The following is a 22,030-nucleotide window of genomic DNA, read 5'->3' as shown; positions in this document are numbered from 1 at the left end:
GCACAGGTTTTAGGTCTCATCCAAATTTCAGGAACATTACTACTGAGAATCCTTCTAGTGGCAGTGCCAACACAAAGCCAGGTAATACCCCTCAGCAATTGAATGTCAAATCCTCATCATCCAGTTTCTCAAGACAGATACAGAAGACTAATGTTGTCTGCTTCAAGTGTGGAAGAGTAGGACACTACAGTCGAGATTGTTATCAGACACAACAGCAGACCAAGCCAGTTGGTCAAGTGGTTAAAGGTAACCAGGTGAAACAAACTACGAAGAGCAGTGTGGGGAAGACTGAGACAGTTGGGAAGACAGGGTCTAAACAAACAGAGTGTTTAGCAACCAGTGGAAATGTAACTTCAAGCAGTGAGTGGCTGAGCAGCTTGGAGGCCTTTAAGCCATGTATCTATGAAGGTACGCTGACAACTCAAGGAGGGAGTGTGCAGGTACCAGTCAAGGTATTACGTGATACGGGGAGTAACCATAGTGTGATAGTTTGTGGTGCTCACCCACAGTTGGAGAAGAATCTCACCAGAGATTCAGTTATTTTGACGGGTATAGAAGAAGAAGGTAACTCCTATATGCTGAGGGAAATCGAGGCTGGGTGTTAACTGGTTTATTGGTAGTTCCTACTGAGATTAAATGCCAGTATCTTGTTATTGATGTGTGCAGACCGTAACGTAGCATCTACATACAGACAGAGCAAAACAGGGATAAGAGATCCAGACTACATATGGCCAATTGCATGAGATTTAAGACAGATTAATGAATACAATGCAGTAGCAAAATATATGTTGGCAAGACGTTTGTCATCTTCACAAACAGAAACATACATACAGTTTGAGACAGAAGACTCACTTAGCTGATTGAATGTTGCATGGCAAAGCAAGTAGTTTTTTAAGACTGGTTAGGAGAAACAAGTTTGTATGGTTGAAGTCGCGTTCGTTAGAAAAAGAAAACAAGATGCTCTTTGTTTTGTCTTGTTCCTATGGATGACAGACAAACCATGTGTTTGGAAGAGACAGTTAGTCCTGCTCAGGTAGATTTGCAGTTGTGTTTGGAAGAAGAAAAACTCTTACACACCTGTTTCCAAATTGGCGACAGGGAATGTTGATTTAGCTATAAAGGGCTCACTAGCTTTTGAAGGTGTGCATGTTTTACTGGGTAATGATGCTGGTGGCACACCATTTGTTCCTTGTTCCATAGTGACAGACAGACCGTTGAGGATTAGTCCTATGGTAGACTTAGAGAAGAAAAACCCCCACCTGTCTCCAAGTTGTGTAACTGTCAGGAGTATGAAGAGAACTGAGTTTGCAGGTGAAGAAACTGAGGATTTACCTGCACAAGAAGGATCAAGTGACGGATCTTTGAGCTTAGAAGAGCTGTTCCAGGAAAGTGAAGTTTCCCCTAGTGTTAGTAATGAAGAGATTTCCCAAGAAGAAGAGGATCCTGTTGTTACTGAAGAGACTCAGAGTAGTCAGAGTGTTCCTGAAGATAGTAGTGAAACTACAGTAGCAGAGTTAGCAGATATTGAGAGTTCAGCCCTTGAAGTTGGTCAAGTGACTAGAGAGAAGCTAATGGAACTGCAGAAGAAGGATACAATGTTAGCTGATTTGTTCTTCAGAGTTGTTGATCAAGAAGAGATGCAACAAACTCTTACCTGTTATTATCTAAAGGAAGGATTGCTACTGAGGAAGCATCGACCTGCAGATGTACGAGGAAATGCTGAGTGGGGTGAATATCATCAAATTTTAATTCCATATCCATTGAGGAAGCAGTTGGTAGCAGTAGCGCACAAGTCTGGACATATTGGAATCAGGAAGACTGTTGTGAAGGTTATGAAGTATTTTTTTTGGCCTGGACACAAGGATGTTAACAGGTTTTGCAGACAGTGTTACGCATGTCAGGTAGCTGGAAAACCGAATGAAACCATTCAGAAAGCCCTCCTACAACCCATAGAAGTTAGAGGAGAACCCTTTAGCAAAGTAATTATAGATGTGGTTGGGCCGCTTCCGAAGACAAAGAAAGGAAATGAATATCTGTTAACATTTATGTGTCCAGTGAGAAGGTGTCCTGAGGTGATTCCTGTAAGAAGTATAATTGCAAAGGTAATTGCTGAGAAGTTAGTGGAGTTTTTCTCCAAGTTTGGAATACCAGAAATTGTGCAAAGTGATAGAGGAATGAACTTTACTCCAAAATTGTTCCATGGTGTGATGAACTTGTTAGGAGTGAAACAACAGTTATCAACTGCTTATAATCCAGAGACTCAAGGAGCCTTGGAAAGGTTCCACCAGTCATTGAAAAGTGTGTTAACTAAGTATTGTTGTGAGTCAGGAAAAGAATGGGATGTTGGTTTACCCTTGATGTTGTTTGAAGTTAGGAATGCTTATCAAGAATGTATGGGAGTTCACCAAACGAAATGATTTTTGGCCAAGACGTGAGAGATCCATTGAAGACTCTTGCTGAGAATTGGGAAGAAAATCAGGAGGAAATCCAAGGAAAATATGTGAAGAATTTGAGGAAAAGGTTAAGAGAAATTAGAAAATTCTCTTTAGAAAATCTGAAAATAAGTAAAGAGAAAATGAAAAGGAGATATGATGCTAAGCCTAAACTAAGAAGCTTTAGTATAGGACAGCAAGTTCTAGTGTTCTTACCTGGGAAAAGATTTCCCCTTACCAATAAGTTTCAAGGTCCCTGTAGGATAATAGAGAAGTTAAGTGGTCGAACTTATGTGATTGAAACACCAGGAAGAAGGAAACGACAGAGTAAGATACATGTGAATCTTTTGAAACCTTGCTTTTCAGAGACCAAAACTGAAACAGTGTCAATAACACAGACGGCTTCATCTTCAGAGGACAATGATGGCTATGATTTGGGAGCTGAAAGCAAGATGAACAATTCTTCAGTATTGGAAAATTTGGAAGATAAACTAAAACATCTGAGTGTTGAGCAAAGTAGTGAATTAAGTGAGGTGATTCAAAGTTTCCCTGAAATTTTTGCAGATGTGCCTAGGCATACCGATCTGACAAAGCATGAGATAAAGATCAGAGATGGAAAACCTTTTAAACAGGGAGCATATCACTTAGGATGTGTACTGATTATAGGAAACTGAATTCCATCAGTGTAGCTGACAATTATCCCTTGACTCTTATAGATCGATTACTTGACAATATTGGGCAATTCAAATTTGTTTCCAAGATAGACTTGTTGAAAGGATATTATAAAATTCCCTCAGATGAGAATGCTAAATTACTGTCAGCTTTCATTACTCCTTTTGGACTGTATCAATACAGTGTTTTGCCATTTGGTCTGATGAATACACCTGCAACATTCCAACGAGTGATGGATCAACTGCTAGAATCCATAGAAGGAATAGGTGTTTACCTTGATGACACTGTGATTTATTCTGATACGTGGGAAGAACATCTGAAGATTTTAAGGAAAATGTTCAAGAAACTACGGGAAGCAGGACTAACAATCAACTTACAAAAAAGTGAGTTTGGAAAGGCAACTGTCCAGTATCTGGGATTTGAAGTTGGAAAAGGCCTTCTCGCTCATGTTGACACTAATGTAGAAGGTATCCATAAGGCTAACCTCCCTACTACGAGGAAACAACTACAAAGATTTTTGGGCATGGCTGGATTTTATCACCGACTTTGTCCAAATTTCTCAGTAGCCCTTTAACTGACTTAACCAGTCCGAAGACAAAGTTTGTTTGGACTCCAGAATGTCAAGAATCATTTGAGAAGGTTAAAGCCATATTAACTGCAAGACAAGTGCTTCAAGCTCCAGACTTCAATAAGAAGTTTCTAATACAAGTTGATGTATCCGACTGTGGAACTGGAGCTGTTCTACTTCAAGAAGATGACAGCAGTATTCTGCATCCAGTGGGTTTCATGTCTTCAAAGTTGAAAAAACATCAGAAACCTTACTTAATGATCAAAAAAGGAAACGTTAGTGTTAATCACAGCATTAAAAAAGTTTGAAGTGTATGTGAACCGACCTGGGAATGAAGAAATTTTAGTGTTGTCTGACCACAACACTATCTCATTCATCAATAAGATGAAAAATAACAATCAGAGACTGACCAGTTGGTCTTTATGCCTGCAACCGTATAATGTAAAAGTGAAACACATTTCAGGAAAAGATAATGTCATAGCAGATCATTTATCCCATTGTAAATCGGTGGATTCAAACCTGGGATAACTAATCTTCTCGTGGGAGGAATTTCATGATGTTGCCTTGTTATATTTATATCATTCTATAGTTTTGATATATTTACTCTTCTATTTATCACGTGTTATGTGCAATAATAATAAATGTTGATATATATCATATTTAGTGTAATGTCAGATCTCAAAAGAATTAATGCTTTAGATAATAACGTAATTTAAAATTGGTAATACGTTTTAATAGTAACGTAGTATGTGACCGCGCATTTTGTTCCCTAGCAACAAGTGTTCTTTACCCATGAAATGGTATGTCGTGTTTTGGTTCAGTTGTTGTCGCAAGGATAACGAGTTAACTAGCACAGGAATGGCAATCGAGTCTGTAAAAGCTTTGTCCCATACGAGAAAAGACGAATGATTCCGCAATGTTTCATGTACTGTTCTGGAAACTAACTTTGGTTCTTAGTCTTTGTTTTCAAAGTGTGCCGTGTATGGTTGGCCAGTTACCGTCTGTTTTGATCGTGTTGAGATTTCATTAAGAGCTTTGTCCCATATGATTTTTTTTGTTCAAGTCACATGCGCCTTTTTGAGAGTAAGTGCACGTATCTCGGTCGATTGCATCATGTTTTGTAGGATTGCATTGCTGTGATCACGTATTGTTCTGACGTCGTCTGGTTGTTTCATTTCCCTCTGGAACCCTAAAGTTTGCTCATTCTGATTTCAGAGACCGTTAGAGTTGGTTCTCTCTCTCTCTCTCTCTCTCTCTCTCTCTCTCTCTCTCTCTCTCTCTCTCTCTCTCTCTCTCTCTTTCTTCTAAATAGAGAAGTTAATGTAAAATACTTGTGTGGTCATTTTAATATTAAACTTAGCTTTTGAGATCGGAATGTAGGAAAAGAGTATTTTGTAACAGCACCTGACCAAAAGTGTATTTTGTGAATCTAAAGCATTTCAAGTGATTTTGCAAAGGTTTTCACAGGCTTGTGCAAGGTAAAGTGAATTTAACTTATTATTACCATGGTATAATAAGGTATACTAGGGAAATGTTGCCTTAGTGAAACTATTATTGGTAAATCTTTTGTGTATTTTTGTGTTTTTGTGTTTGCAATCTCATAATTTTTCACATTTTATATTTTGGTGATTTGACATTTATTTACTTAGCATTTTAAATATTTCTTGATAATTTAACATTGCATACTTTATTTAATTTTCATTTACTAAGATTTTCTTTTCAAATCTTGAGTAATTCTTGATAGTTTAAATTTTGCTTGATTAAATTAATTTCTTGATAAAGTTTTTGTGATTTAGTTTTGTTTAATAATTTAACTCAATAATTAATTAAATTTTTTGTGTTGTTTCTAAGTAATAGTAAATTTTTTCAGATTGTGAATTTTAATTACAAATTTTGAATTTAAAAATAAATGTTTGTATTTAGTGTTTTAAAAACAGTTTCATTTATTGACCACCAGTGAATAGGATTAATTGTGTGCATAAGGCAGTGATAAACATGTTTTGTTCCTTTGGTTTTGCTGAAGTGAATTAAGACCAGGGAAACAGTTAACATTGTTTGATGGAGTGATGCCCTTTTACTCTAGTATATTTCTTGTTTAATTGTTGATACCTTACACTTGTTTTGATAAACTTAGTTTGATTTTTTCACATAATTGGTGAGCTTTTTAAGGATCACTGTTACCTTTAGAGTACTCAGCTTAAGTGAGGCAAATTTTTGAATTTTGTGATTAGTTGTGTAATAACCAGGTACTTGGAATGCATCGTGACAGTATACATATATATACACATATGTATACATATATATATGTATATATATCTATATATATCTATTTGTATATATATATATATATCTATTTGTGTATATATATATATATATATATATATATATATATATATATACATACATACATACATACATACATACATACATACATACATACATACATACATACATACATACATATAAATATGTCCTCTGGGATGAAATTGTTGTTTCACGGTGTTTTTTACCCAAGCTACAACCCATAAACAGTCTGCTGACCATCAAGTGCCTAATTCGCGGCTTCGATCAACAGAAGGACAGTGGTTTTTTTTTTCTCGGAAAATGGCCTGGAAACTTATGTCATTCTGCTCTAGGGGTGATATTGATAATAAGATGATAATGATCAATCCCTGCTTAAAAACTGAAGGACATATATTCAGTGGCTCCATTGTTAAAACTTTTATTGAGACTTCATATAAAATTTGTAAACGATAATAATAATAACAATGATAACATATTTCTGCGCATTAACATGTGTCTATTAACTCGGACACGCTCTCTTGGCTCTGTGGATAGTTGCTCCCACCGAGGAGAATGTAAGGCGGAGATGATCTGAGATACCATTTTGAAACTGTTGGTAACTGTAATTATACATTCATAAGCTCATAATATATATATATATATATATATATATATATATATATATATATATATATATATATATATATATATATATATATATATATATATATATATATATATATATATATATATATATATATATATATATATATATATATGTGTATGTATATATATGTATATATATATATGTGTGTGTGTGTATTAATATACATGTATACACTGTCTATGTATATATACATACATATATACTCGTACATGCATACATACATACATAAAAATAAATTTAACAGATCTCCGTATACTTGACAGATTATTATGGCAATAAAATACATGGTTCTGGTCAGAATAATCAATATATTCTGTCTATCCATATTTATAATCTGCAGGCTACACAGAATCTATGACAGACAGAACTTTGACTCTTGTATTCCAGAGACGCGTTTCTGAATCCGTTTTCCCACAGCCTTTTTTACCCAGACTTTACGACTTCATCTCATAACCCTCTGCAGACCTACAACAATATTTCGTGATTAAACATCGTCAGTGAGATGTTTGTAATAACTCTAACAAAGATATATTCTGAATGACTGGACATGTTTCTCAAGAGATTTAACTACCACGTGAAAATGCAGCTCACTGAATTTGCTTTGTAATGTCGGGAGCGTCATTTTGGCAATATATTTTCAGAAGTTCAGCCACTATGAGATATTTCAATTGTACAGTATTGGTTTGTGAATCTGACCTGTTTTGTGACCTTATGCGACAGTATAAATTAAGTCTGTTTCCGTCATACTTTTGTGACCTTGACTCATTAAACTGGCTTGTGCTTTGGTTCTGCGCATCTGAAGAACTGACTACGACTCTTGCTCATCTTTCTTATTTCTGGTTTGCACTTCTCTGGCACTGGAAGGAACCGACCCAGAATTCTCGGCAAGAACGAGCAACTCCGTCATCGGTTGTCCTCTGCTAGAACTAGGAGGCACTGACCCGGCGCTGCTGTTGATGGCATGAGCGAGCAATTCCGTGATCATTTGCAGTTTATCTTCGAGGGTGGCCATCCGGTAGGCCAGCTCCCCGTGAGAATCGATCATGTACTCCATCTTCTCGCTGACGAGTTCAGTCATGTTGGCTTCGAGTTCCTTCAAGTCGTTGCCTACGTCGTGGGTGTAGTCACTGCCGACGCGACGAATGCGGCTGCCGCGCTTGGTCCTCATGCTGGCCTTGTTGTCGCCCTTGTCATACGTCTCCCGGTTCCTGAGGCACTCCATGACGTTGCACAGCAAGTGCGACGGCTGGCTGGTCTCGCTACATTTCTTGTCCCGCACAAAGAAGAGTTTGTTTCCCTGTGGGAAAAATACTGGGGTTAGAGGCCAAGCACACTGTTATAAAGGACTTTTTTAACAAAGTGGGTGAAAAAGGGTTCTAGGTAAAGGATTCCTGAAAAATTTGAGGGAAAGAGATCAAGAGGAGTCTTAGATAAAGGCTAGGAAATAAACAGATCAGAAAGACTTTGGTGGAGGCTAAGAAGCAGACAGACCAAGAAGTCTAGATTAAGGCTAAAAATAAAAAGATCAAGGAAATTCACGGATAAAGGTTTAAGTAAACAGATCGAGGAGGGTCTTAGACGAAGAATAAAAAGTAAACGAATCAAGAGGAGTCCTGTATCAAGTTTAAGAAGTAAACTGACTAGGAGTCTTAGGTAAAGTCTGAGATGAACGCAGATGTTTGGATAAAGGCTAAGAATTATACAGGTAAAGAAGTTTTAGATGAAAGCTACGGAGTAAACAGATCAAGAAGAGTCCTTTAAAAACGTAAGAATTTAGCTGACCAATAAATCGTAAAGTCGGACAGGTAAAGAGATAAAGGAGAGTCTTTGATAAAGGCTAAGAATTGTAAAGATCAAGAAGATTCTTAGATTATTTTCAAGAGGTAAACAGACAAAGAAGAGTCCTATACAGAGTTTAATCATTTAAGTGACCAAAAAGAGTCTTAGATAAAGTCGAGAGGTAAACAGAAAAATTGGAGTCTTAGATAAGTTCTAAAAGTAAGCAGATGAAGGAGACTTGAGTAAAAAATTTATCAATTATTATATGTACTATGCACATCACTAATACGTAATCGTTCAAATTCCAAAACAGAATATAGAACTCAGTTTAATGTCCATCAGGAAGGTCATTGTTAAAATATTTAAAACAATAAACTAAAGATTATATAGCTATTCATAATAACGCTTGATGATGTTGATGATAATACTCAGAAAAGTATATAAATAATGCTTTCATATTCATGTTTTTTTATCTTAATTACAGAATTTGTCTCGGTGTGTTTTTTTTTTTGTAAAAGACGTTTCATTCAGTCTGACTCAAAGTTTTCTTGAATTTTTTTTTTATAATTACATATATTGTTTGTTTCTTTATAACAGGTTTCATCAGAATGGTTTTCCTTCTGTAATTACAAATTGCAAAGACTGCTTCCAACTGCGGGTTCAGATTCATGGTAAATGTTTCGTTTCTGTTTGTACATTCCACACAGATACAATCCCATTCCTTGTTAACTGTGCGTCACCGTTTGTTTTGTGTTATGTAACCCGCTTGGACAAGATTAAATCTCTCACCAGTTGCTTCTCTGGCAACAGTGACCCCCCCCCCAACCCCCACTCGCTCCCGCCTGACCCCAACCTCCCGTTCTGGAGGTCTGTATCAACTACTCTATTTTCTTGAAAAGGTTACAGAAGGCGCTTTCCTTTCGTTTTAATTGGGCCTGGGGTGAGGTTGCTAGCCCATCGCCCTTGGTAAAATATACAGTCAAGGGAGGATGTACCAACAGTGTGACATGCTTTAGGGATCAACCATCCAAGTACTAACTAGACCCTATGTCGCTCTAGACTTAAACTAGAATAAAATTCCGATATAAATATTTTTAATGTGGCCTTGAGGGTTTTTCAGGTTCTGATATATATATGTATATATATATACATACATATATATACAGTATATATATACACTGTATATATATGTACACATGTATATATTTAAAAAGATAAATCAATATATATATATATATATATATATATATATATATATATATACTATATGTGTGTGTATGCTTATATGAATTTTTGTCACTTTCACTGTTGCAGTTTCTGTGTTCACATCATTCAATATCCTGTCCATCATACTTCGCGAGTAACTTACCCCCAAGGGGAATTGTAGAGTTGAAATTGATGAATGCTTTGTCATAGTGGGTTCGAACCGCTGCTTGGTTTAGAATCATTGATGACGGTGACTTAACCACTGATCCATCAAATGAGGTATAAGCTAATATCGGCTCTGTTGTACATATGCTCGTCGAATCCAGGTTTTGTATTTGGGATCGATATCAATCCACCTCTCTCATAGCTGACTGGAAAGTATGTGACACTTGGCTAATTATGAATTATTTGTCTCATACACCGTAACATTTTTTTATATTCACAAATATTAAGCCCCGAATTTTGTTTAATATCTAGTTCACTATACTTTGGGAGTAACTTATACTCAAGGAAAATTTTAACTGATAAGGGTTTCGTTGTTTTTTATGCAAGGCAGAAGTTCGAAGCACTAAATTATAATTACTCTTGGTTGCAAGTTAGTCCCGAGGTATAGTGAACTGGATATTAAAGGACATTTGTGGTTTAATATTTGAGTAGCTATATACAAATGTACAAATGTTATATATATATATATATATATATTATATATATATATATATATATATATATATATATATATATATATATTATATATATATATATATATATATATATATATATATATATATATATATATATATATATATATATATATATATATATATATATATATATATATATATATATATATATATATATATATATATATATATATATATATATATATATATATATATATATATATATTATATATATATATATATATATATATATATATATATATATATATATATATATATATATATATATATATATATATATATATATATATATATATATATATATATATATATATATATATATATATATATATATATATATATATATATATATATATATATATATATATATATATATATATATATATATATATATATATATATATATATATATATATATATATATATATATATATATATATATATATATATATATATATATATATATATATATATATATATATATATATATATATTGCTAAAGGACGGATAACCAAAAGGGAACAGAGAACTGTTTGTCGGGTCAAAATAGACCCCTAAGATTTGGAGTTTCCCTAGTCCTCGTCTTAAGGCCCCCCTTCCCCCTCAGATCTTAATCCCCTTTTTCCTGGAAACGGTGATTCTCGCTCTCTCTTTTTCTTTCACATTACCCTGGCATTGGGATTAACGTATTAATGGCCGCCGGCATAGCCAGAGGACACCATTAACAAGAAGAAAGTCGGGATGTGGATGGATCCTGCCTTCCAAGGATTGGTGCCAGATTAAGGTGCAGTGCCATGTAAGGAGTGCATGGGCCTACCTCTCATCATGCATCTGTGCCTGTGGGAACCGCATGGCTTCAGCTTCCATCATGCATCTGTGACCCATGGGTCAGCCCCTATAAAAGGGAGCTACTGACCGGTGCCCAGGGAGAGAAAGACTTGAGATTCCAAGAGAACCAGACGAGAGGCAACACAGTTTCACTCCTTTGCCCCTTTACCTCTTGGCCTAGTATCTGCCAGTCATAGCTTTGCCTCCCCCCCCCAACACACCCCCAGGTGCCATAGTCCGTCGTCCATGGCCCATGGAGACGTCCTTGAGGATAAGGCAATGTGAGACATGGAGATTTCAGGTTACCTTTCATTCTTCTATTACTAATTTTCATCATACCTTACCTTACTTTCCATACCTGGAGTGATATTAGTGACTTATTTGTTAATTATTAATTTTTGTACTGATGAAGTGTTATTATGAGAGAGAAATCCCCTGCCTTGAGCAGAACCCTCCTCAGTGCCAAAATCCATTCATGAGGTAATCTTTTGACTGCATTATTGCAGATCAAACCTGACGCTGTGAACCGACACTGCCCCATATGTGCACCTCATTGAGGTAGCGAGGGTCGTGTTCCTGAAATTAGTGAAAGTCTCTGGGCATTTCAGAAGGTGGATACTGGTCGAGACAGAAGAGCTGCACATGCTCTGAACGAGGCGAGCATGCGCAGAAGCCCAGTCTGCTGAGAGATTGAATGAAAAGTGTTGTATGTTCGCTAAAGTTCCAAAACTCCCAGGACAGAATTGGAAATTCCGTTATGCTCTCCTACCAAAACGATCGTTCACACATTTCATTCTTCTCATTCATCATCATATAGGTCACACTTTACTTGTACACCAAAGAGGCAAAACTAAAATTAAAAACCCCCAACCACAAGTAACCCACTCTTGATAATAATTTACGTGTCTCTCATTACTAAAATTCCATTGAGGCTTACCCCATATTATTTTGATTGATTATTGATTAATGAACACACCCATGGTGAGGTGCCTTGATTGACTGATGAACATGCTCATGATGAGCCCCCTTGATTGATAGATGAACACACTTGTGACGAGCCCCTCTTGACTGAACCTTGATTGAACATGCTCATGACAAGCTGTTTCAGTTAGCACAACAGCAGTGAATCCTGTAGTAGCCCCCCGAGAAGGGTCACCCCTCCCTCACTGAATGCCAGAATTGATTGATTAAGAGTTCTGTGGAACCACCCTCCCCCCCCCCAGGACAAGACGCCTCGGATAGCCCGTGTCTTTTGATTGACTGATGACTGATTGAACCTATAACCTCTGCACTATAGCCATTACTGTTTTTGTGCACGTTATCCTCATTCACCAAACGAACCTTGAGTTCTCTGGGACACACACCCTCAATGTCATTTGAAGAAGTGCCAACTCTCGTGCCGGTGCCTGCACTGTATAACTCTGAAGCAACATGGCGCTCAAAGAACACAAAGCCGTCATGGATCTGGGGAAGAGTGCAGGGTTAAAGGGAACCGAGCTTCTCCAGTGGGCCGACAACAGGCTTAAGCTCCTGAAGAAACGAGAAGGAACTCGAGACGAGCTGCTGCCGATGCCCAAATGGGCACTCCATTAGCCAGTTCAAAACCCTCCACAAGTTCCCATTCCTCCCTACCTCTGATCCATCCATTGATCCCGAAGTGGGCTGAGGATGAGCCTGAAGAATGGCTTGATCACCTGGAGGACCTTGTAATGATGTACTCCCCTTCTGCCGCCGAAATCGCCTTGCTGCTCACTAAACGCATGGATGGCAAAGCCTTGGCTGCCTTCTGCACTTTAGACAGCAGGCACAAGGGCAACCTGAATGAGGTACGAGGAGCTATTAGCAAGGAGTATAAGATCATGCTTGAACGCTGGAGACAGCGGTGGCGCCAACTCCCGAAGGAGGCAGGTCAGACCTAGTCTGAATGGCTGTATCATAAGAACAGAGCCTACGATCGCTTTTTGGAAGTCCTAGAGTGCAGGGATTTCCAAACCCTGAAAGAGCAGATGCAGCTTGAGGACTTCATGTCCTACACCCCCAACGGCCTCGTGATGTTCCTGTGTGTGCAGCGTCCTGAGACTTTCAGCCCCTGCTGCAGTCTTGCGAACGAGTTGGACATGGAGCAACGCCTATGGGTTGCAATGCCTGAAGAATGGCACCCTTGTATGCCAGCATTGCAAAAAGAGCAGCCATTCCACTGAGCAGTGCCGCTCAAAGGCCAGCATGCCCCCAAATCAGCCCTCCAAGCAAGCTGACAGGACCCCTCCCCATTCTACTCCCAACACTGCCACGTCCTCCTCAAGGTCTGCCCCGGCTGCCACTCTGGCGAGGTCTTACCACAACGCCCTCTGCATAGACTGCAGTCAGAAGGGCCATCGATCTGCCACCTTCCGAGGATGCAAGAAGTCCTCCCCACTGCAGGCAGTAGTGAATCTTGCCCTAGGTGGCCAACCCATTGAAGGGGCAGCCAGAACATATGTCATTATCGCACCCCCTGACAGCTCCTCACCGCCCCAAGAATGGCTGCAGCTGGTTGACAGGAGTGTGCATCTGTCAACATCATTTCCAAGGATATGGTGCCCCCGAGTGCCATTATCAACGAAGATGAACAAGTGAGGGTTGGCTGGCTGAATGATTGAATTGAGGATGTTCCAAAGGGTCAATGACTGACGATCCACCTGCGAAAGCAAACACCTTTTTGGGGTGGGTACGTCGATCGCCCCAACCTACCCTCTCCTCTTGGCCCAGGCATCCAGAGCTAGCTTGGCCTCCAGTTACACCTGCCCCCACTGCCAGATGAACCCTCTTCTGGCTCCAACAACCCAGTGGACCCACTCCGAGCTGGTCCTGCCCCTGCACTGCTGTCATAGCTGCTGTCTCAGCCCGACACCGTGCAAGGCTCTACTGACCTGCCTGTGGCTTTTTTGATAAGGGCACAGAGGGAAGACCCTCACCTATGATACCTCCGGAGGTCACCCATACTCTGAAGGCCCTACAGGGAAGTTTTTCTGGCCTAACATGAGAAAGTCAGTTAAGGCTTTTGTATCCATGTACCCCACATGCCAGACCACTGGACGTCCCAATGAAGTCGTCCCCAAGGCACCCATGAGAAACATTCCCTCCATCGGCATCCCCTTTACGGACGTCGTCACTGATTATTACACGGCCCAAGGGCACCTCAAGAGCAAAAGCAGACTGCCCATTGCCTAACCATCATTGACAGGTTCACCCACTACCCTGAAGCCATTCCTGTGCGAAGCGAGAGCTCGAAAAATGCCGTGAAGGCCCTCATCAACCTCCTCTGCTGTTTTGGGTTCCCGCTACAAAGCATTTTGAATCTTACTATGCAGATCATAAATTTCCCTTGACTGTCCTCACAGACCGTAACCCCCTCCAGTATCTCACTACGTTCAAGAATCATAATAAGCACTTGATGTGCTGGTGCATAGATTTGCAGAACTATAACTGGAAAATAGAGCATATCAAGGGCACTGACAAAAAGATTGCTGATGTTCTATCCAGACACTAAGTCACAACTCGAGAGCCACAGAATAGCTTGGCCTACTTCCAGAGAAACCCCTGAGATTACTTCCTTCCTTGATGCTGTCTTTTCATTGATACCTGATGAAATCGCAATCGCAAACGTTGTTGAGCCTTCAGCTCCTGGGTACTCGTGCCACGTGGCACAGTGCCAGATGCATTGAGTACTGTGGCACCCCCTAATGTAAGCACATGCAGTACTCCCATTTTGATGCTTCTTCAAGGCAAAACTAACGGTATGAATTTGCAACCTTGATGTAATTGAACTAACAAAATAATGAATAAATTTTGTTAACTAACTAACTTTAGTTTAGACTGTATGATTAAGTCTCACAACATGACTGAGCATTTGATGATTGATCAAGCCATGACCAATGGTACTTAACGTAAGGTGTAAATTCATAGAAACGTTAGCCTTAAATACTTTGCAACTGCTGTCTCTGTAGCTGATTGATGATTATAAGAATTGATTGAGAGTAAACCCCTACTGCGGTTAATGTAATTCAGTTACCATTAATGTCGGTGCAGAAGTTTGCAAACTTGATTTAATTCAATGAGACATCCGAGAAAGTATAATAAGACTAGGAGCAATTTGATGCAAGTGACTTGCTGAGACAGACATGCTCGCCCAATTAAGGCGCAACATGTCTTCTTGTGGGGGAAGCTGTGCTACAAGATTATGCAGACAGCATGATTGCATCTGCATATCTCATACAAAGCCAGCCCCCTGGCCTCAAATTAGAATAAAACGAATAACCAAAGAGAACAGAGAACTGTTTGTTAGGTCAACTAGACCCTTCCCCCCCCGATTTGGGATTTCCCTAGTTCTCATTGAAAGCCCCCTCCCCCCTTCAGATCTTAATCCCTCTTTTCCTGGAAAGGGTGATTCTCACTCTCTTCCTTCTCACAGTACCCTGGCATTGGGATTAGCGGATTAATGGCCACTGCCATAGCCAGAGGACACCATCAGCGAGGAGAAAGGTGGGGAGTGGACGGATCCTACCTTCTAAGGATTGGAGCCAAATTAAGAGGTGATGCCATGTGGGAACTGCATGGGCCTACATCCCATCATGCATCTGTGACTGTGGGAACCACGTGGTTTCAGCTCCCATCATGCATTTGTGAGCTGTGGGTCAGCCCCTATAAAAGGGAGAACAACTTGAGATTTCAAGAGAACCAGACAAGAGGCGACACAGCTTCACTCCTTCGCCCCTTTACCTCTTGACCTAGTGTCTGCCAGTCATACCTTTGCCTCCTCCCTCTCCCCAAGTGCCATAGTCTGTCGTCAATACCTTCCTTCCCATACCTAAGTGATATTAGTGACCTGATTGTTGATTATTATTTTTGCACTGATGAAGTGTTATTATTGTGTTTTGTAAATATTTATGAGAGAGAAATTCCCTACCTTGAGCAGAACCTCCTCAGTGCCAAAATCCATTCCTCAGATAATCTCTTGACTGTATCATTGCAAATCAAACCTGACGCTGTGAACCGACTCTGCCCTGATTGTATGCTCCCATCATGATCTTCCTGCATTGAGTGCCAAGAAGGCCCTCTCACCCATAGGAGTAATTCACGTATTCTGTCATTCCCTCATCGATAGTGCAGGCTCATGTCCTGCCTGTGTGTTGTCCCCCTGTTTTAGTAATTGTTATCAAGTATCTTCTCATGTATCAACCATTGCTGTAATGTGTCAGGACCCTAGTGGCCTTCCACAACCTTGAATTATTTGTCAATACATTCTTGTCATTTTTAGATTTTCTCTTATAATTACCTGTATAATTTATTGACTGAATGATATTGCTATGTGTGGAAGCATGGTTGGATGCGACCTTCCCCCACCCTTGTGCCAATAAACTCAAGGCCCTGCATTCACATCTAGCAATATATATATGTGTATATATACTATAATATATATATATATATATATATATATATATATATATATATATATATATATATATATATATATATATATATATATATATCAGTGGTTCTCAATCTTTTTCTAGTGATGGCACCCTAACTAATGTAATCATTACCGTGGCACCCCTTCTTCACTATCCCACAATATCGCATGAATTAACTTCTTATTTAATGAATAAAATTGTTATCCATACTCAAACCAAAATCAGCACACTGTACACGCAGAAATGCACTGTACAAACAAAGAGCATATCAGAAGAATTAGATAAACATAATTAGAGTAGGCACACTGATAATAACTGTACAAAGACTTCTGCAAATTTTTTTTTACAAATATGCATTGAGATGATCTAGCCAAGACAAAATTCATGACAATCTTGGCACCCCTAGGCACTGTCTGTGGCACCCCAGAGTGTCATGGGACCCAGTTTGAGAATCACTGATATACTCAGTATATATATATATATATATATATATATATATATATATATATATATATATATATATATATATATATATATATATATATATATATATATATATATATATATATATATATATATATATATATATATATATATATATATATATATATATATACAGTATATATATTACATGTAGATATGTATTTTATATACATACATATATACAAACATACATACATACTGTACATACATACACACGTGGCAGCTGTTCCAATTCCACTGGTGACGAAGCACTTGCCATTTATAATTCCCTTGTGTGCAAGTTAGTCCTAAGGTTTAGTGAATTGGATATTAAATGATATTTGTTTTAATACTTGTGTGTGTATATATATATATATATATATATATATATATATATATATATATATATATATATATATATATATATATATATATATATATGTATATATACAGAAGGAGACGCCATGGCTACAACGTACACATCTTCAAGGAACAAGGGAAACGAATACCTCCATTCTCACAAATTTATTTTCCGGAGTTTCATGACACTTGTCACATTTTCATGGCTTAAAAAATCGCACAACAGATGTAATCGCAGTTCTAGAAATTTAAAAATCCACGAGCTTGGCAATGCTGCGTAAAAATTGGTAAATGAATAGGCATAAAACTTTGTTTTGTTTATGCACAAATATCACAAAAGTCATGGGTCAAGGCCATACTGTACAGTACATACACACACTCACCAAGCGGAGGGAAAGGACTGTGATTCTTTGATTCTGCTTGTTGTGCAGTTTTCTAGCCTTGAAAATGTGACAGGTGTCATGAAACTTCGGGAGATAAATTTGTAAGAATGGAGGTCTTCGTTTCCCTTGTTCCAAAAATGTATATAATCTCTCTCTCTCTCTCTCTCTCTCTCTCTCTCTCTCTCTCTCTCTCTCTCTCTCTCTCTGCATCCTGTAGCCATGAAAAACCAAAATCAAAATCAAATACATATAAAAAATCAAGGTAAAAATGAAACAAATAAAGAAAGGAACAAAGATCATGTGATGAAGGCAAAAAGCAAGCCAACAACACATTACGAAATGTCAGCACCACGATATGAGGCATCAGCACCTAGATATAGCAAAAGGAACAAGCAATGTATCTATGATGCTAGGGGATGGTGCAGATATGGAGATAAATGCAGGTTTATGCACAAAATGAATAAATATGAAGCTGGAAGATCAAATATAATGGAAAAGTTGGATTTTTAATGTACGAATTTCTGGAAATGAAAAAGATCAACATATCAGAACAGGAAAGAGACATGGGAAAATCCTTATTATTACCCATATTAGATAATGGATATAATACGCAAACCATCATAGTGATGAATGCGCAGGGTTTAGTTTCGAGTAACTCAAAAAGAAAGATAGAGTTCTTAGAAGAACTAACCCAAAATGAAAAAATAGAAATAATGAATATAAGTGAAACCTGGTATTCCCAAGAGACTGGTAATGATGACCAGATAAAGGGTTTCAAACTTATAGATCAGATAGAAAAAATAGAAATCAAGGGGGAACCGCGATATATGGGAGAGATGCCAATCAAGGAAAAATCTGTGAGAAATATAGTAACACAGAATGTGAATTAATAGCGGTAGAATTTGAATCTGAAAAATTAGTGAACATTGTAATATATAGACCCCTAATACTAAAGAGTTTGACATAATAATTGACAAATTGGATGAAATATGTAGAAATCACAAGGACTGGACTATACTCCTATCCAGAGACTTTAACTTTCCTTTTGTAGAATGGAAAGAACGAATAGGAGACTGTGGTTGTATTTATACATATAAAAGCGAGAGCAATAGTAGCACAGAAGATAAGAGGCAATTTGAAAAGCTATTAGATATGCTACTAGAACATAACATTCAGCAAATAAATCACCTGCCAACAAGAAAGGATAATATTTTTGACCTAGTATTTGTGAATGAAGTGAACTATGTTAAAGAAATAATAGTATATAACACGAGTATTTCGGACCATAATGTCATAGAACTAACAGTCCGTTCCAAAGCACATGAAAACAGAGAAAAGCAAGAGACGAAAAAATGGGAAGGATATGGAAAATACAATTTCTATAGTAAGAATATCAATTGGTCAAAAATAAATGAAGAATTAAACAAAGAATGGGAAAACATATTTGTAAGTGATAATATACAGGTAAATACCAATATATTATATAAAATATTAGAGGAAATAGTGGAAAAATATATACCGAAGAAAAAAAGTAAACAGTCATGAATTCCAAGAGACAGAAGGATCTTGTTCCAGAAAATCAGAAAGTGGAAAAAAGGTCTTGCAAAAGAAAAGAATGCATGGAAAGTGATGGAACTAAAAAGTAAGATAGAAAATGCAGAACAGAAGATTATACAATCAAAAGAAAATGAAAAATGGAACCTAGAAGAAAAGACCCTACAAAATATTAAGCAAAACCCTAAAATTTTTTATTCATATGCAAAAAAGATGAATAAAATAAGAGTAGAAATAGGCCCTCTAAGAATTGAAGGGCGATTAACGAATGAAAAAAGGAAATATGTAACATATTAGCAGAAAGATATAAGAGTGAATTTACACCTAGAATTGACAATGAAGATAATGATACAGAAATAAGAGATGAAAATATTGAATACTTATCGGATATAGATATTACAGAAGCCGATATTGTGCAGGCTATTAATGAAATTAAAAATGGATCAGCAGCAGGACCAGATGGCATACCTGCCATATTGTTAAAGAAAGTGGTTCATTCAATTGCAAAGCCGCTAGCAATATTATTAAGACAAAGTATAGATACAGGCAAGATTTATGATGAGCATAAATTAGCATATATTACTCCTACTTTCAAAAGTGGTTCAAGACTAGAGGCAAGTAATTATAGGCCTGTGAGTCTGACATCTCATATTATGAAAGTTTATGAAAGGGTAATGGAAAAAATATAATGAAACATTTAATGAAAAATAGATTGTTCAATATTTGACAACATGGTTTTGAACCTGGAAAAAGTACACAAACCCAACTGTTAGTCCACCATGAAAGCATATATAAAAATATGATAAATGAAAAAGATACAGATGTGGTTTACCTAGACTTTGCAAAAGCTTTTGACAAGGTAGATCATAATATATTAGCAAAAAAAATGAGAAAACATAACATTGTTGACAAAGTAGGAAGATGGATAAAAGAATTTTTGCAAAACAGAAAACAGTGATTGCAAACGATGAGAAATCGGATGAGGCTACGGTAATATCTGGTGTACCACAAGGTACAGTGTTAGCTGCATTGCTGTTTGTGATTATGATTGCAGACATAGACAGTAATGTTAAGGACTCAGTAGTAAGAAGTTTTGCAGACGACACAAGAATAAGTAGAGAAATTGCTTGTGATGAAGATAGGAACTCACTACAAAGAGACCTAACCAAATTATATAAATGGGCAGAGATAATTAGGATGGTATTTAACTCTGATAAATTTGAATCAATGAACTATGGTGATAAAGTAGGAATGCTATATGCATATAAAGGACCTAATAATGAAACAATCACAAACAAGGAAGCAGTTAAAAACCTTGGTGTGATGTTGAATAGGAATATGTTATGCAATGATCAAATAGCAATTCTATTGGCAAAATGCAAAGCAAAAATGGGAATGTTGTTCCGCACTTCAAAACAAGAAAAGCTGAACACATGATTATGCTTTATAAAACGTACGTCACGTAGTCCACTTGAATATTGCAATATAATATGGTACCCACACTACCAAAAGGATATTGCACAAATAGAGAGTGTACAAAGGTCATTTACAGCTAGAATAGAAGAAGTTAAGGACCTTGACTACTGGAAAAGACTACAATTCTTAAATTTATATAGTCTTGAAAGGAGAAGAGAACGCTACATGGTAATCCAAGCATGGAAACAGATAGAAGGAATTACCGAAAACATCATGGAGCTAAAAATATCAAAAAGAGCAAGCAGAGGTATATTAATAGTGCCAAAAACTATACCAGGAACACTAAGGAAAGCACACAGGACATTAATCCACCACGCACCAGCATCGATAATGCAGTGTCTATTCAATGCGCTACCAGCTCATCTGAGGAACATAACAGGAGTGAGCGTAGATGTGTTTAAGAATAAGCTCGACAAATATCTAAGATGCATCCCAGACCATCCAAAACTGGAAGATGCAAAATATACTGGAAGATGCGTTGGCAATTTTCTGGTAGACATCAAAGGTGCCTCACACTGAGGGACCTGGGGTAACCCGAACGAACTGTAAGGTCTGTAAGGTAAGGTAAGGTCTCTCTCTCTCTCTCTCTCTCTCTCTCTCTCTCTCTCTCTCTCTCTCTCTCTCTCTCTCTCTCTATGTATTTTTATAAATATTCTGCTATTCGCCCTCTATGCAGTTTATTGTAGAGAAAATACATGAACAACGACAGGGAGACGTCTTTGTCCGAGCAGGGTAGCGCTAGGCAGTTAAAAAAATTAACACCCGTAGCAGGACTAGGTAGCATTAGGGGCCTAAACCCATAGGGAAAGTTTCTATAAGTAACCTCTATTGAAGGTGGTCTTAAGCTCCTTTTCCCTGTTCTGTGTTCAGTGAATGTTTTGACAAAATTGCAGACCCTCAGGGCATAAGGGCGTACGGATGCCGGCCAGCCACCCTGCTTGACCTGAGATGCAGCAGAGAGAAATTAGCGTGTGTGTGAGCGACACGCGCCTTGTACTACCGTCTCGTCTACTCACCCTCTGACTGTTTTTTCCTTGCTATTAGTGAATTGGGTAGACTGCTATTATCAAGACTTCCGATCGTCTGTTGTATGCGCAAACAACTTTCGTCCACGGTAAGTCCGAAATTTTTGGCAAAGTTTCGCTGGTTTGCTAGTATCTCTTTTCTGTATTTCCAGTTCCTTTGTTTCCCCCTTCACCACCATCTAGA

The 22,030-nt window shown here is 37.7% G+C and overlaps 1 protein-coding gene across 1 annotated transcript in view; it reads right to left on the bottom strand.

Annotated features, from left to right (window-relative positions):
* Positions 1 to 7,282: 7,282 nt before the first annotated feature.
* LOC136831009 (transient receptor potential channel pyrexia-like) overlaps positions 7,283 to 22,030 on the bottom strand; it is a 65,698-nt gene continuing 50,950 nt past the window's right edge. The window contains exon 6 of the mRNA XM_067090951.1: positions 7,283 to 7,919. Coding sequence (XP_066947052.1) covers positions 7,431 to 7,919 — 489 coding nt within the window. The 3' untranslated portion in view covers positions 7,283 to 7,430. The remainder of the gene's footprint in view (positions 7,920 to 22,030) is intronic.

Source organism: Macrobrachium rosenbergii, chromosome 48, assembly GCF_040412425.1.
Source record: "Macrobrachium rosenbergii isolate ZJJX-2024 chromosome 48, ASM4041242v1, whole genome shotgun sequence".
NCBI classification, from domain to species: domain Eukaryota; kingdom Metazoa; phylum Arthropoda; class Malacostraca; order Decapoda; family Palaemonidae; genus Macrobrachium; species Macrobrachium rosenbergii.
Note: the sequence above shows the minus strand (reverse complement) of the source record. Positions and strands in the feature narration are given on the sequence as shown.